Source organism: Scomber japonicus, chromosome 12 (assembly GCF_027409825.1).
Source record: "Scomber japonicus isolate fScoJap1 chromosome 12, fScoJap1.pri, whole genome shotgun sequence".
NCBI lineage: Eukaryota > Metazoa > Chordata > Actinopteri > Scombriformes > Scombridae > Scomber > Scomber japonicus.
The window spans coordinates 23,661,339-23,674,797 of NC_070589.1; the positions used below are offsets into that span (position 1 = coordinate 23,661,339).

The following is a 13,459-nucleotide window of genomic DNA, read 5'->3' on the forward strand; positions in this document are numbered from 1 at the left end:
TTATGTGTTGATCTGCTTATGTGTATATCTGCTTTTCTTGCAGCTCTATGACTTACAAAGAGATGACCCTTCTTTGGCCAGAAACATGCCTCCTGTGGCTGGGAGGGTTGGTTGGGTCAGGCACCTCTACAGAAAAATAGAGGAACCCATATCATACATAAGAGTAAGACCTAATTTCTCCCATTAAAACAACACAAAATTGTTGTACTGAAATATTTCATTGTTGCATGTATGTCATGATCAACAGAACAACTCTGACATCCTGTGCAGTCCTGAGGGACAAGATGTGGTCAAAATGTACAATCAGACTGCAGCTGCATTAGTAGAGTTTGAGTCTGTCTACCACATAGCATGGATGAGTGAAGTATCAAAGCTGGATTATGGTTGGTTCTTTTGCCTTGATCTAATATTATCATACCCTTGATGCCACACAATACTCCTTTTTAGGTTGCATTATAAGATCATGTTAATATTCATTCAATATATTTTCTCCATAATCTGCTTCTTCAGTCTTGAATATTACACTGCTGGTTCGTCACCCAAAGACCGGAAAATTAGTCGTCAACTTTGATCCTAAAGTAACTGAGGTCATTCGGGAGGCTAAGTGTTTGTTAAAGATGGGTCTGGAGGTTCCAAAGCAGGCTTTACGTCTGGTCAAGCTGGAAAGCAGCATAAATGCCAATCACCTCAGACTGCAGGTAAAATATGTTGTTATATTTTGTCACAGTGGGATGAGTTACCTAAAATAAAATGACTTGTATACTTTATTTTTTCTTATAGACCATTTTGGCAGACTATGACAGCACTTGTGAGAGCATACCTCCAGACTTCACCAGCTTGATGGCTTCAAAAATAAAAAATGTAAGCAGTTTGTAAATACAGTACACTTAAAATTATTAAATGTAATTAAATACAAAAATATCAAATGGTGGAAGAATAACCAATTTCATGTCCTCAACTACAACATAAATAGTTCAACTCATCAGTCAGTTTAAACAAACATTAGTGCCTTCAGTAAATAAGCTTTCTTGCCACAGACTGAATACATGTGGAACCAGCTGTTCATATTTTAATGGATTTTTTAATCTTTTGAGTGTTTATGTTTTAATTTATCAATGCTTTGTCTTTTATGATAAATTACAAGGTGGAATCTGCACTTCGCCACGGGTCAGTGCTGCTCACCTGGTCATCCTTCCTCCTGGACAAGTTCTTTCAAAATGTTGACACTGCTTTGTTTGAGCTCAAACATCTTGTAAAGAAGGTACATTACTCAATAAAAACAACACGTGAGCTGTCCCTCCATTTCAGTTATGGATATCGCAATAACATCAAATATATTAATTTACTGTTTATAGTGATAAAACTAATGAGTCTCTGAAAATAAGAAATGAATCAGTTCTTAGAAATTTTTCTATGCTACATTTTCTGTTTTCAGGTGCGGGATATCTGTAAGATACACATTGATGATATCCTTAAAGACATCTCAGAGACTGTGCTGATTAAGCTTCCTGATGATCATGCTTGTTCAGTGCAGCACCTGATTGACCTTAATGAGGTATGGACTGTAATGACCATCTTATTTTAGTCCTCCAAATAAATTCATTACATAAAGTTGTATATACAAGTGTAGGTTCAGCTTTTTAAGTTTACACTTAGTAGTGGGGCAAGTATAAAATTGTATGCTATAGAGTTTTTTATTATATCTGAGTCACCATTACAGTCATTGTGTTATCATTTTTTTAGACTCAGTGTAAGGAGTGGGCAAAGACATTGGACCACAAATGTGGTCATGTTAAAGATGCAGTGAAGGAGCTGTGTAATGTGTTCAGTGACATTTATGAATTAAAAGGCACCAAGAAGACTGAGGAACCTGTCCCAGGTACCCCTAAATTCCTATTTATAGTTGCATGCAAGTCAAAAGTACATAAATAACCATCATATATCCACTAAAATCAAACATAATTTGTGTATTATTTTACGTATTAATTTATGCTTGGACACACTTTTTCAATTAGAAGGTGTGTTGGGTACAGTATGTACTTAACTTTTTTACTTATAAAATGTTTTAGCATGGAAGTTCACAGGAGACATCCAGAAGACCCCTAATGAGGAGGAGATAATGACTTCAGAAGGTCCCGATAGACATAAAGCAATCAAATTTGAAAAGGTAAGTTTGTTTATTAACACCAAAATGTTGTTCATGGTGTTTATAGTATACCAATAAACATGTGATTGCTTGAAATGAAAATTGACATTTCAGGAATTTAAGAAGCTTTATGAATACTTAAGTGCAAGGGTGTTGGATGCACTGGTCAAGACAACTAAGTTATCTCTTGACACACTGAAAAGGAGAATCTTTGGCACCAAGTAAGTATTTCTGGGTTTATCAGTATGTAATATAATACCTTAACAGTACCTTAGCAACACCATACAATTTCTTACAGAAAGACATCAACTTATCAGAAGTCAAACTCTGTGTCTAAGCTGGTCCCACTAATAAAATCTGAAGTCCAACTGATCATGCCCAATGTGGTGAGTCTCTACTACTAATTGACAGCTGATTTTAGTTACACTAGTTACTTTATAGGAGGAAAGGATAATCTGGAATTGCTTGCCCATCTTGTGAAACAGAAAATGTTGTTCCTCTGTCTGATATTTGTTTGTGATTAGGTGATGATTCCCACTGTAGATGAGATCCAACAAACCATAACTCATCTGATTGACTTGGTGTTGGAAGTTAGCAAGGGTATTATTTGCTGGCAGCGGGAATATGGCCATGATGGCACAAAGAGTAAAGGTGAGTCATAGTAAAAAGACACATACATTTTTTTAAAAACTAAACAAAGATAAGCTACAAGGAAAGACATATGCCTGAATGTATAATAAAAATATGGGGATAGTAATAAAGAACACTTAGTATACAGTATGGGGTAAGTTTAAGTTAATAAAGTTATTCAATTGTTGAGCTCTGTATTAAAAAAATGAATAGTCAACATTGATTATTTCATCTTTTATTTAATATGATAATACAATGTATAATAAAATCAATACTCACAATTGTGGGCAGCTCTCAGTATTCGATGTGGTGTGATGTGAACATGATTAGTTTTATTAACCCTAACCCTTTTCAAGAACAAATTGTGGTTACTTGTAATCATCTCATAGGCAAAGAGAAAGAGAATTTCTATCAAAGAGTTGTTGAACACAAGGACATCAAAAAGGCTGTGGTCAACCTGAAATCAGCTGTTAGCTCTGAGAGAGAACAAGCAACTGATGTTTTGGAGCAGTTCAGTCCATTCAGAGTGATCTGGGATGAAGACAGAGACCTCAAAATAAAGGTGTGTTGTCCTGTGAACATAATATATTGTTTTGACTTTTAGTCAGAATCTCTTTTTTTTCTTACTATAATGATATTAATATTATCTTAACTTTTAAAGGAATTCATGAACAGCAATCCATCCTTGATCCAGATGAAATCAGAAATCCAGCACTATGACTCAGTTGAACATGAAATTGATGATATCAAATCCATCATTGCTTTCGGGTTCACTGAATTGTCAACAGGTAAGGTAGCAGTAATGTCTTGTATACAGCAACTATTATTTTTCATCACTCTGAATTTCTTTCTGGCCCCTACATTACATTTTACATGGTGTGATAGTGGGTTAAATTTCTGGGTAGAGAGTAGAGAGATAGCTTTACGGCACACAGCCAGAGGGAGGAGCAAAAGCTAAGCTTTAGTTAAGAACGTTACCATGACAACATTTACAAATGAGCTCTAAACACAAAATACAGTTGAAGCTGATTAGCAATGTAAGTTTTTCAGGTATTTGATAATGAACCAAGGATTGAACAGATTTACATTTTGACCTCATGATGTACATGATAAAGACGGAGATTCTCAAATTGATTACAGTTCATCCTGTGTCAAGCATTAATGTCTGTACAATATTAAAATCTACCCAATAGTTGTCAAGAGATTGAACTAAAAACCAAATGTCAACCTCATGGTGGCATTTGGAGGAAACTCACTATGATAGAGCTGAGGTTTAAAAATCATACACTTATAATCTTTTAAATGCTGTTTCTTTTCACACTGGTTACGTCATCATTTGTGTTTGGTGTGTGAACTGTGTAGAAGTTAGAAGGCTGCACAACAAATGATATCTCTTGTATACAGATCCATTTAAAAGGTCACTAACAGTTGAGACTAAAGGCTGGAAGAAACTCTTATGCAAATACCTGAAGGAGCAGTACAAAAAGAAAATGATTGACACCAGCATACATACCAACAAATACATCATGCAACTATCTCATCCTGTGACTAATCTGGAGGATGTACGCAATGCCATGGGAGCCCTGTCTAAGCTTCGGGATGCTGAAATACAGACTGACATGACATTGATTTCCATTGAGGTATGAACAGCACAGTCATTTCTTTTTGATGAGAGTGGCATAAATCTAATCTCTTACTGCAACAAATGCGAAGTAAATAGGAGTGTTTGCAAATGTGATTGACCAGTTGGATTGTGTTGTTGCAAAATCTGAGCCAGGTTCAGGGTTTTTGCTGGGGGAATCTGGTGTCCTGTTGCATTTCTGTATTTAGTATGTATCTTCATAAGTTAGAACTGGAGTTTTAATGTGTATTTGTAATTGTCAAATAACCATCTTATGACATTTTACAGGAAGCCTTTGAAATTCTGACTAAATATGAAGCAGAAGTAACCAAAAAAGAAGCAGAGGGTGTACACAATCTGAGGCATTTCTTCACACAGCTGCAGTCTAAAGCTGTTAGTATTATCATTATATTTATGCTTATTTTGTTTTTGGATATTATAATCTGTATAAGAGTTCATTTTTAGTAACTCTGTGATCTTGTTTTTTGATTCCGGACATTCCCAGAGATCAGTTCAAGATGAACTTGTTCGAAAGCAACCCAAGTTCAAACTAAACCTTGTGGAGTGCGTTGCCACTTTCCAAAATAATGTTTGCACTTTTGTAGAACAATATGATACAGTAAGTAATTTGTACATTTTTGTGTTTAACACTGTGTGTAAGTTTTCAACCATAACAATTTGAATTCATATATTAATAAGTTCCTATGGCATTTAAGGAAGGTCCCATGGCTGAGGGCATAGCTCCTCAAGAAGCCAGCCTCAGGCTCCGTGCATGTCAGGTAATTTCATGTAATTTCAAATTCAGTGTCACTTTTCTGCTGCTCTATTCCATAAAAGTACCAATAGTTTCCCAGGCAGCATCATGGAGGTTGACTCGCATTTCAGGACAGTGCTGCACAAAAGCTATCAAACACTATTGATTTTTGAATGAATAGATATTTGATGTTATTTTTGGCCTGGCGGGAGTTCTTGTCAGCTTGACATTTTGCTTAGTCTCAATTTTTTGTATTGTGTTTTTTCTTGTTTGTTTGTTTTATGTTGTTTTGGTTTTTTTTTGTAAACTACAAAAATACAAATATATATTAGTATCTTACTTTTCTGAGATGGTAGTGTCTTGTGTATTTGATGACCTTTTTTTTTAATTTTATTTAGGCTAAATTTGAAGAACTGTGGAAAAATTTCAACACATATACATCTGGGGAGCAGCTTCTTGGCCTGCCAGTTACGGAGTATGAATGTCTTCAAAAGAAAAAGTGTGTTACTACTCTACAAAGGCTTATCATACATTACACTAAGAATTGTATTAATACTTTGATTATAATTGTATTTCATAATGTACTAATAAAGCTTTGATTTCCTATGATTACCTTAGAAAAGAACTTGACCTGCTTCAGAAACTCTATGGCTTGTATAATGCAGTGATGGGTAAGATCAGTGGGTACTATAGCATTCTGTGGACAGATGTGGACATCGAAAAGATCAATTCAGAACTTTTGGACTTTCAGAACAGGTACATTTTCCAACACTGTTTTCTGTTTCTGTGAGTTTTTTTGATGGGGAATGATTTGGCTTGTAGTTAGGCACATGCCAATATCAAAATGTAATTAGCTAAATTAATAGGGTGGAAATATTCAAATATATATTATGAAGGGAAGCGAAAAAACAATTACTGTATTTCTTCATAAATGTATCCTTTTTTTCTTTTCTAGGTGCCGAAAGCTACCCAAAGGACTAAAGGAATGGCAGGCTTTCCTGGACCTGAAGAAGACGATTGATGATTTTAGTGAGTCATGCCCTTTGCTTGAGATGATGGCAAACAAATCTATGATGAGAAGACACTGGGATCGGATCGCAAATCTAACTGGTCACGAATTTGAAGTGGAGTCCAGTACCTTTACACTACAGAACATCATGGAAGCACCTCTGTTGAAATACAAAGAAGATATTGAGGTTTGCTCTCAGTTTAGACAGTGTGGTAACATTTAAACACACATCCCATTTTGTAGCCACAATATTGTATCTGTTCATTTGTATTCACCCTCTTAAGCTTGGCTTTCTTCATCTGTAGGACATCTGCATATCAGCTGTGAAGGAGAAGGATATCGAGGCCAAGTTGACACAAGTGAAAGAAGTCTGGTCTGTGCAGACATTGAGCTTGAATACATTCAAAGATAGAGGAGAACTAATGCTGAAAGGGGCAGACACAACAGAGATCCTTACCATGCTAGAGGACAGTCTGATGGTGCTGGGGTCACTGCTGAGTAACAGGTAGAACTGAGCAAACAGTAACTTGAAGTTTTGAGTTGCTGGAAAATTAGATTTCACATTCAGAATGAGGAACAAGTGTAAGCACATCACAAATCTGTGCTGCTGCTAAGTGCATTTTTTGTGTGATTATTTCTCTCTCTACCCCTGATTCACCTGTGGTTATTTTTATAAGGGATGAGAGGAACTTATATGATTGGTCATTATTGAATGCGCCCGGACAACTCCTGCTGATTTTGTATTCCTCCTACTGATAATGTATTGAGCCTCTCTTCCACGTTGTACCTAACTGTGCCGGATTGCATCTGTGTTGTGCCTATGTCTGTGGTCACCAGAATTGTAAAATGTACTGGTCACGTCCATGTGTGTCGCATTTGGGTCCTCAACCTAATTCAGGAACATGAAGCCCAATGTTTTGTACTGTCTTTAGGACCTTGTGACAGTGGTTATTTCTTTGTAGGTATTGTACCTTCTACAAAGCAGAGATCCAGGATTGGGTCTCCAAGCTTTCAACATCATCTGATGTCATTGAACAGTGGGTTATTGTGCAAAATCTGTGGATCTATTTGGAGGCTGTGTTTGTTGGGGGTGACATTGCCAAAGACCTTCCACAGGTATAATTTATGCTTTATATCTTTTTATTCTTTATTTTATTAAAAAATTAAAATGTTGAGGTATTGAGGTTAATTGTAGCATGGAGATATTTCAAATATATAGCATACAGTGTAATCCTAATTTCTTCTTAAAATACTTGATTTTTACCAACATAGGAAGCAAAGCGTTTCCAGAATATTGACAAGTCCTGGATTACGATCATGCAGCGAGCCCAAAAGGTTACAAATGTGGTGGAGTGCTGTGTGGCAGATCCAACTCTTGGACAGCTCCTCCCAGACCTTCAGAAACAGCTGGAGTTCTGTCAAAAGTCTCTTGCAGGGTAAAGCTTTGCCAAAGCTCTTTGTAGTTTGTACCCTAACCCTGTTTGAAAAATCAGTATTTGCATTTTAGTTTTCATTAGACCTTTTTTCCACCTATTTTTGTTACTCTGACTTGCCAATGTCTTTGAATCATGAAGAAGGGTTTGGAATGAATGACGTGCTGCAGGTCATACAAATGTTATTGTACAGTGGATGAAGATGATATGCACACTGGATTGATGTTATCTGACTCAACAGGTACCTTGAGAAAAAACGACTCCTGTTCCCACGATTCTTCTTTGTGTCTGATCCATCCCTCTTGGAAATCCTAGGACAAGCAAGTGATTCTCACACAATTCAGGTTAGAACATTTATTATTTATTTATTTATTTACTTATTTTGAATTTTTAAAAGATTTCTTAACATTGAGAAATAAGGAGTTTTAGCTTTTCCTGTATTGCTTTTCATATGAATTTACTTAACTGTCAGCCATATTGACTTATTGATTGCTTGAGTTTGTCAGGAAAAAAGCATTTGTAAAACTAGTAACTTTTTTTTTTTTTTTTCCAGTCACATCTCCTTGGAGTTTTTGATAATGTCAATGAAGCAGAGTTTCACACAACAGAATATGACAGGATCTTGGCTGTTATTTCACAAGAAGGAGAGAAATTACCGGTATGTAATGTTAATTGTATTAACTTATAATAACTGTAACATTATGCAAGAATTAATAGAAAAGGGTACAAAAAGATATAAACGTACACTAATGTACAAAAAGTAAAATTACCCATGAAGAATAAAGGTGATAAAGGTGTTAAATTGTGGATTTTTTTTATTTTTTTTAAACTCTTTTTGTAGTAAACTTGTTTAATTTTGTACTTGATTTCCAGCATTGATCTTATAGAATAAAGTAGTAAACATGTGTTTGTGGTTCCAGCTGGACAGTCATGTCCTGGCACAAGGACCAGTAGAGCTCTGGCTCGGAGTGCTGTTGATGCAACAGCAGTCTTCATTGCACACTGTTATTAAAGCTTCAGAACTAGAGATCAATGATGAAGACTTTGATCTTCTCTCCTTCCTCAACAAGTTCCAAGCACAGGTCAGTGTGACTAGTGTATGCCAGAAAAGAAAAAAAGGCTAGATATCACCCAAATGCCTTTGGATTAGATTCTAGGTCAACGGTTGGTTTGTACAGGGTGTTATTATAGCAGATGTTCTCCCTTGCTATGAACTATGACAAGAACTGTCCACCCTCTAACCACAACTCCCCATAGATGCTTCTGCAACAGCAGTTTGAAACTCTGTTCTCTATAAACTTAGACTATCATCATTGCACATTGTAGATAATGTGAATCCATATTCATATCAAAGTACTACATGGTGATCATTTGACAACTTTAGCCTGAGTGTCTGGAATTATGACCTCAGGACTAATGAAATAACTACAAATTTAATCATGATTTTTTAAAATGAATTTACCTTTCTCTGTGAACATAGTTTTTATATTTTTGGATGTACTTTTTGTCAAAAGTTTGTAAAAATAAATAAATAAATAATAATAATAAAGATAAGTAACCTTGTAGTGTTGGAGTATGAAGAGAAACTGGTGACATTCTTATGTCTTTAGTTGTTTTTTTAGTACAGTACCAGTCAAACGCTTAGACAAACCTTCCCATCCCCCTTCATCTTTTTAATGCCTTTTTACTCCTTTAGGTGGGCTTGCTGGGAATCCAAATGCTTTGGACAAGAGATTCAGAAGAGGCACTTCAAAATGCTGAAGATGACAAGGAGATCATGCCTCTAACCAAAAAGAAATTCTTAAATCTACTCAGCGTTCTCATTAAACAAACAACCTATGACCTGAGCAAGTTTGACAGGATCAAGTATGAGACGCTTGTCACAATCCATGTGCACCAAAGTGATATATTTAACGACCTAGTAGGTTCTTTGAAAAGTCTTACTGTTATCATGGATCTTTTAATATTATAAAATAATGGTTATTGTCATTTGTATAACACATTCAGATTGATGTTCTGTTTTTTTCCTCAGGTAAAAAAGCGTATTAAATCTATCAATGACTTTGAATGGCTAAAGCAGAGCAGATTTTACTACAAGGAAGACCTGGATAAAGTCATTGTGTCCATCACTAATGTCGACTTCATTTATCAGAATGAGTTCCTTGGCTGTACTGACCGTTTGGTCATCACCCCTCTGACTGACAGGCAAGAGAAGACAAATTACTTAAAGGCATACTATGCAGGATTTTCCTTAAGAAGCTTTTTATAATGGAATTAAATTTTCATATGGGATTTAATTTCTTAAGTTGAGTCAGAGAGTTGCTTTTCTATCTGCAGGTGTTACATCACATTAGCCCAGGCTCTGGGCATGAGCATGGGGGGAGCCCCTGCAGGGCCAGCTGGCACTGGAAAGACTGAAACCACTAAGGACATGGGTCGCTGCCTTGGCAAGTATGTGGTGGTCTTCAACTGCTCCGACCAGATGGACTTCAGAGGACTTGGCAGGATTTACAAAGGTATGCCTAACAAAATGATTCATCCAGTAGTGTGGATATTAATTATTTTAGGTATCTTATTTTGAAGTTTTGTCTTCTTTTTTGTTTTTTTTAATTGTTTGTTTCAGGCCTTGCACAATCAGGGTCCTGGGGTTGCTTTGATGAGTTCAACAGAATTGACCTGCCAGTGCTGTCTGTCGCTGCTCAGCAGATCTACATTGTTTTGCAATCACGCAAGAAGCATAAAAGCACTTTCATCTTTACTGACGGAGACTGCGTGAGCCTGAATCCAGAGTTTGGCCTGTTCATCACTATGGTAGAACAAACAAATCTTATAAATCTTGTAATTAACATTTCAAAGCAACATCAGATTTTTTCCAACATGTTGTCATTCCATGCCTAGAACCCTGGATATGCTGGTCGTCAAGAACTTCCTGAAAACTTAAAAGTGCAATTCAGGACAGTGTCTATGATGGTGCCAGACCGGCAGGTACGTCAAGGCTACTATTGATGGAGAGTAATTTTATTCATTTTAGCTATAGTCCTAACTGAAAGTCACTTCCTCACTGTTGTTTTTGGCAGATCATCATGAGAGTCAAACTGGCCAGTTGCGGATTCAATGAAAACGTTATCTTGGCCCAGAAATTTTTTGTCCTTTATAAACTGTGTGAAGAACAACTCACCAAACAGGTGAGAGGCAAATGACCAGTGCCTAATTCGGAAAGTGAATAATTATTGACACACAACCTCTACTATTTACCAGGTCCACTATGACTTTGGCCTGAGGAACATCTTATCTGTGTTGAGAACACTAGGGGCCAGTAAGAGAGCACGACCCAATGATTCAGAGTCCAGCACTGTCATGAGAGTGCTGCGTGACATGAATCTTTCTAAACTGGTAAAGACAGGAACTCTATTGACAAAGCGAGATATTACATCTTATATTTTACTGTGTAGGCAGGCACCGTATTTGAATCTTTTTGTGTGTTTCAGGTGGATGAAGATGAACCTCTCTTTCTTAGTCTGATCAATGACCTTTTCCCTGGTATCCAGCTGGATGGGAGTACATATGTTGAACTTCAAGCTGCTGTAGCTCATCAAGTTGAGCTTGCTGGAATTGTCAACCACCCCCCATGGAATCTTAAGTTGGTCCAGGTACCTCAAAACATGTTCATACACATGCTTTGTTCCTGTCGTCTTAGATTTTACCAAGTGTTAATTTGGAAAATACCACTCTGTTATGTTACTGTTACCAACAGCTTTATGAGGCTTCACGTGTACGGCACGGCCTGATGACTCTGGGCCCAAGTGGAGCTGGGAAGACTGCTGTCATCAACATCCTCCAACGAGCCATGACTGAATGTGGAGCCCCACATAGAGAGTTGCGCATGAACCCAAAGGCCATCACGGCACCGCAGATGTTTGGCCGTCTAGATGCAGCCACCAATGATTGGACAGATGGCATTTTTTCCACTCTGTGGAGGAGGACGCTAAAAGCCAAAAAAGGTTTGTGACACAAAGTTGAGTGCACATTTAAATATATCTTCATGTATGTCATTTGTTGCCTCATTGCATTATTGAATGAATTATTTTCTATTACTTAAAGAGCCTTACAATTTAGCTCTGATTCACACTCACCCACCTACACATACCTAGGTGTGTCTTCAGGTTCAGTATCTTGCTCAAGGACACTTCAACATGTGGACATGATGTGCTTGGGTATTGAGTCTCCAGCCCTGCCCAACAAGTAAAATACTCAAGAGGTAGTTTTTAATTTAACATTTGAATTTTGATGGCTGATCATGGATTCCCTTCAGGAGAGTTCATATGGATTTTGTTGGATGGTCCTGTGGATGCCATATGGATTGAGAACCTGAACTCTGTGCTGGATGATAACAAAACACTGACTCTGGCTAATGGTGATCGCATCACAATGTCTCCATGCTGCAAGCTGGTGTTTGAAGTACACAACATGGATAATGCTTCCCCTGCAACTGTGTCTCGGGTGGGTATGGTCTTCATGAGCTCCTCAGCTCTCACCTGGCATCCCATACTGCAGGTAAAGTTGTCATCAGTCATCCACGGAGAAAGTCTTCGTAGATTAAAACAATACTTTTATCACAATTCTGTGCTTAAGTTGAATACAGGCTTTATGTTTTAGGGATGGACTAACAAGCGTAATGCAGAAGAAGCAGGAAGCATTATGGGTTTATATGAAAGGATATTTGAGGATGCTTACTTGTATATGAAGCAGAACCTTAAACCCAAAATGGATTTTTTGGAGTGCAACTACATAATGCAGGTGTGTACCAAGAAGAAATGCTGAAGTCAGACAGTAATTGGATAATGCTGTTAACCTTTTTCTTACAACACAGAATAATCTGATAATGATTTCCTTTTAGTCTGTGAATCTGTTGGAAGGCCTCATCCCAACCAAAGAGACAGGGGGCTTAGTTGGTAGCAAACACATGGAACGTCTCTTTGTCTTCTGTCTAATGTGGAGTGTGGGAGCCCTTTTGGAGTTGGACGATCGTGACAAACTGGAGACCTTTATCAGAGCACATGACAGCGGCATTGATGTGCCTGAAACAAAGACAGGAGAGACTATGTTTGAGTACATGGTCAACTCAAATGGTACATTAATTTCATATATTTAATACCACCTCTTTTTTTTATCTAGTTTTAAGTGATGGATAACCACTGTATGTATGGTGATTTCTGTTACAGGTGAGTGGTGTCATTGGAACAACCATGTGGGGGAGTATATCTATCCAACAGATTATGTGCCAGACTATGCCTCCATCCTTGTGCCAAATGTGGATAACACAAGAACCTCTTTCTTGCTGGAAACTATTGCCAAACAACGCAAGGTGATCTTGTCCCTTTCAAATGGATGTAATTTTTATTAAAAAAGTAATTACTTAATTTTGTTTACAGTATATCTATGAAAGACTTTACATATTTTTCTTGTATAGGCTGTATTGCTTATTGGTGAACAAGGTACAGCCAAAACAGTGATGATAAAAAGCCATACAAAAAAGTATGATCCTGAGACAGACCTGTCCAAATCTCTGAACTTCTCTTCAGCAACAGAGCCTGTTATGTTTCAGGTAGAATATTTTTTGTGTTCTGTATTGTTGTCCTTATTAAGTTTAAAATAGAGTTTTGTTTGCAATAGCAATTTTTTTTTCATTACAGCGAACAGTGGAGAGCTACATTGAGAAACGAATTGGCAGTACCTATGGACCCCCAGGGGGACGCAGGATGACTGTCTTCGTTGATGATATAAACATGCCCATTGTCAATGAATGGGGAGATCAGGTGTTTATATAGCAGGTTTTTGTTATATATTTACTATTTCATGTTCAGTC

General features: G+C 37.1%; 1 protein-coding gene across 1 annotated transcript in view; it reads left to right on the forward strand.

Moving 5' to 3' along the window:
* LOC128369683 (dynein axonemal heavy chain 8-like) overlaps positions 1-13,459 on the forward strand; it is a 34,500-nt gene that overhangs the window by 6,907 nt on the left and 14,134 nt on the right. Inside the window, exons 15-55 of the mRNA XM_053330762.1 lie at positions 44-163; positions 248-383; positions 511-698; positions 781-861; positions 1,145-1,261; positions 1,436-1,555; positions 1,744-1,879; positions 2,070-2,167; positions 2,261-2,367; positions 2,445-2,532; positions 2,671-2,797; positions 3,166-3,338; positions 3,438-3,564; positions 4,181-4,416; positions 4,686-4,790; positions 4,903-5,016; positions 5,114-5,176; positions 5,550-5,650; positions 5,770-5,907; positions 6,107-6,347; positions 6,466-6,665; positions 7,123-7,276; positions 7,433-7,596; positions 7,835-7,937; positions 8,147-8,251; positions 8,514-8,675; positions 9,290-9,514; positions 9,626-9,798; positions 9,931-10,109; positions 10,217-10,404; positions 10,492-10,578; positions 10,671-10,778; positions 10,852-10,986; positions 11,082-11,243; positions 11,348-11,594; positions 11,906-12,147; positions 12,250-12,390; positions 12,491-12,722; positions 12,816-12,958; positions 13,064-13,198; positions 13,287-13,409. Of these exons, the coding sequence (XP_053186737.1) occupies positions 44-163; positions 248-383; positions 511-698; positions 781-861; positions 1,145-1,261; positions 1,436-1,555; positions 1,744-1,879; positions 2,070-2,167; positions 2,261-2,367; positions 2,445-2,532; positions 2,671-2,797; positions 3,166-3,338; positions 3,438-3,564; positions 4,181-4,416; positions 4,686-4,790; positions 4,903-5,016; positions 5,114-5,176; positions 5,550-5,650; positions 5,770-5,907; positions 6,107-6,347; positions 6,466-6,665; positions 7,123-7,276; positions 7,433-7,596; positions 7,835-7,937; positions 8,147-8,251; positions 8,514-8,675; positions 9,290-9,514; positions 9,626-9,798; positions 9,931-10,109; positions 10,217-10,404; positions 10,492-10,578; positions 10,671-10,778; positions 10,852-10,986; positions 11,082-11,243; positions 11,348-11,594; positions 11,906-12,147; positions 12,250-12,390; positions 12,491-12,722; positions 12,816-12,958; positions 13,064-13,198; positions 13,287-13,409 (6,024 nt within the window). The remainder of the gene's footprint in view (positions 1-43; positions 164-247; positions 384-510; positions 699-780; positions 862-1,144; positions 1,262-1,435; positions 1,556-1,743; positions 1,880-2,069; positions 2,168-2,260; positions 2,368-2,444; positions 2,533-2,670; positions 2,798-3,165; positions 3,339-3,437; positions 3,565-4,180; positions 4,417-4,685; positions 4,791-4,902; positions 5,017-5,113; positions 5,177-5,549; positions 5,651-5,769; positions 5,908-6,106; positions 6,348-6,465; positions 6,666-7,122; positions 7,277-7,432; positions 7,597-7,834; positions 7,938-8,146; positions 8,252-8,513; positions 8,676-9,289; positions 9,515-9,625; positions 9,799-9,930; positions 10,110-10,216; positions 10,405-10,491; positions 10,579-10,670; positions 10,779-10,851; positions 10,987-11,081; positions 11,244-11,347; positions 11,595-11,905; positions 12,148-12,249; positions 12,391-12,490; positions 12,723-12,815; positions 12,959-13,063; positions 13,199-13,286; positions 13,410-13,459) is intronic.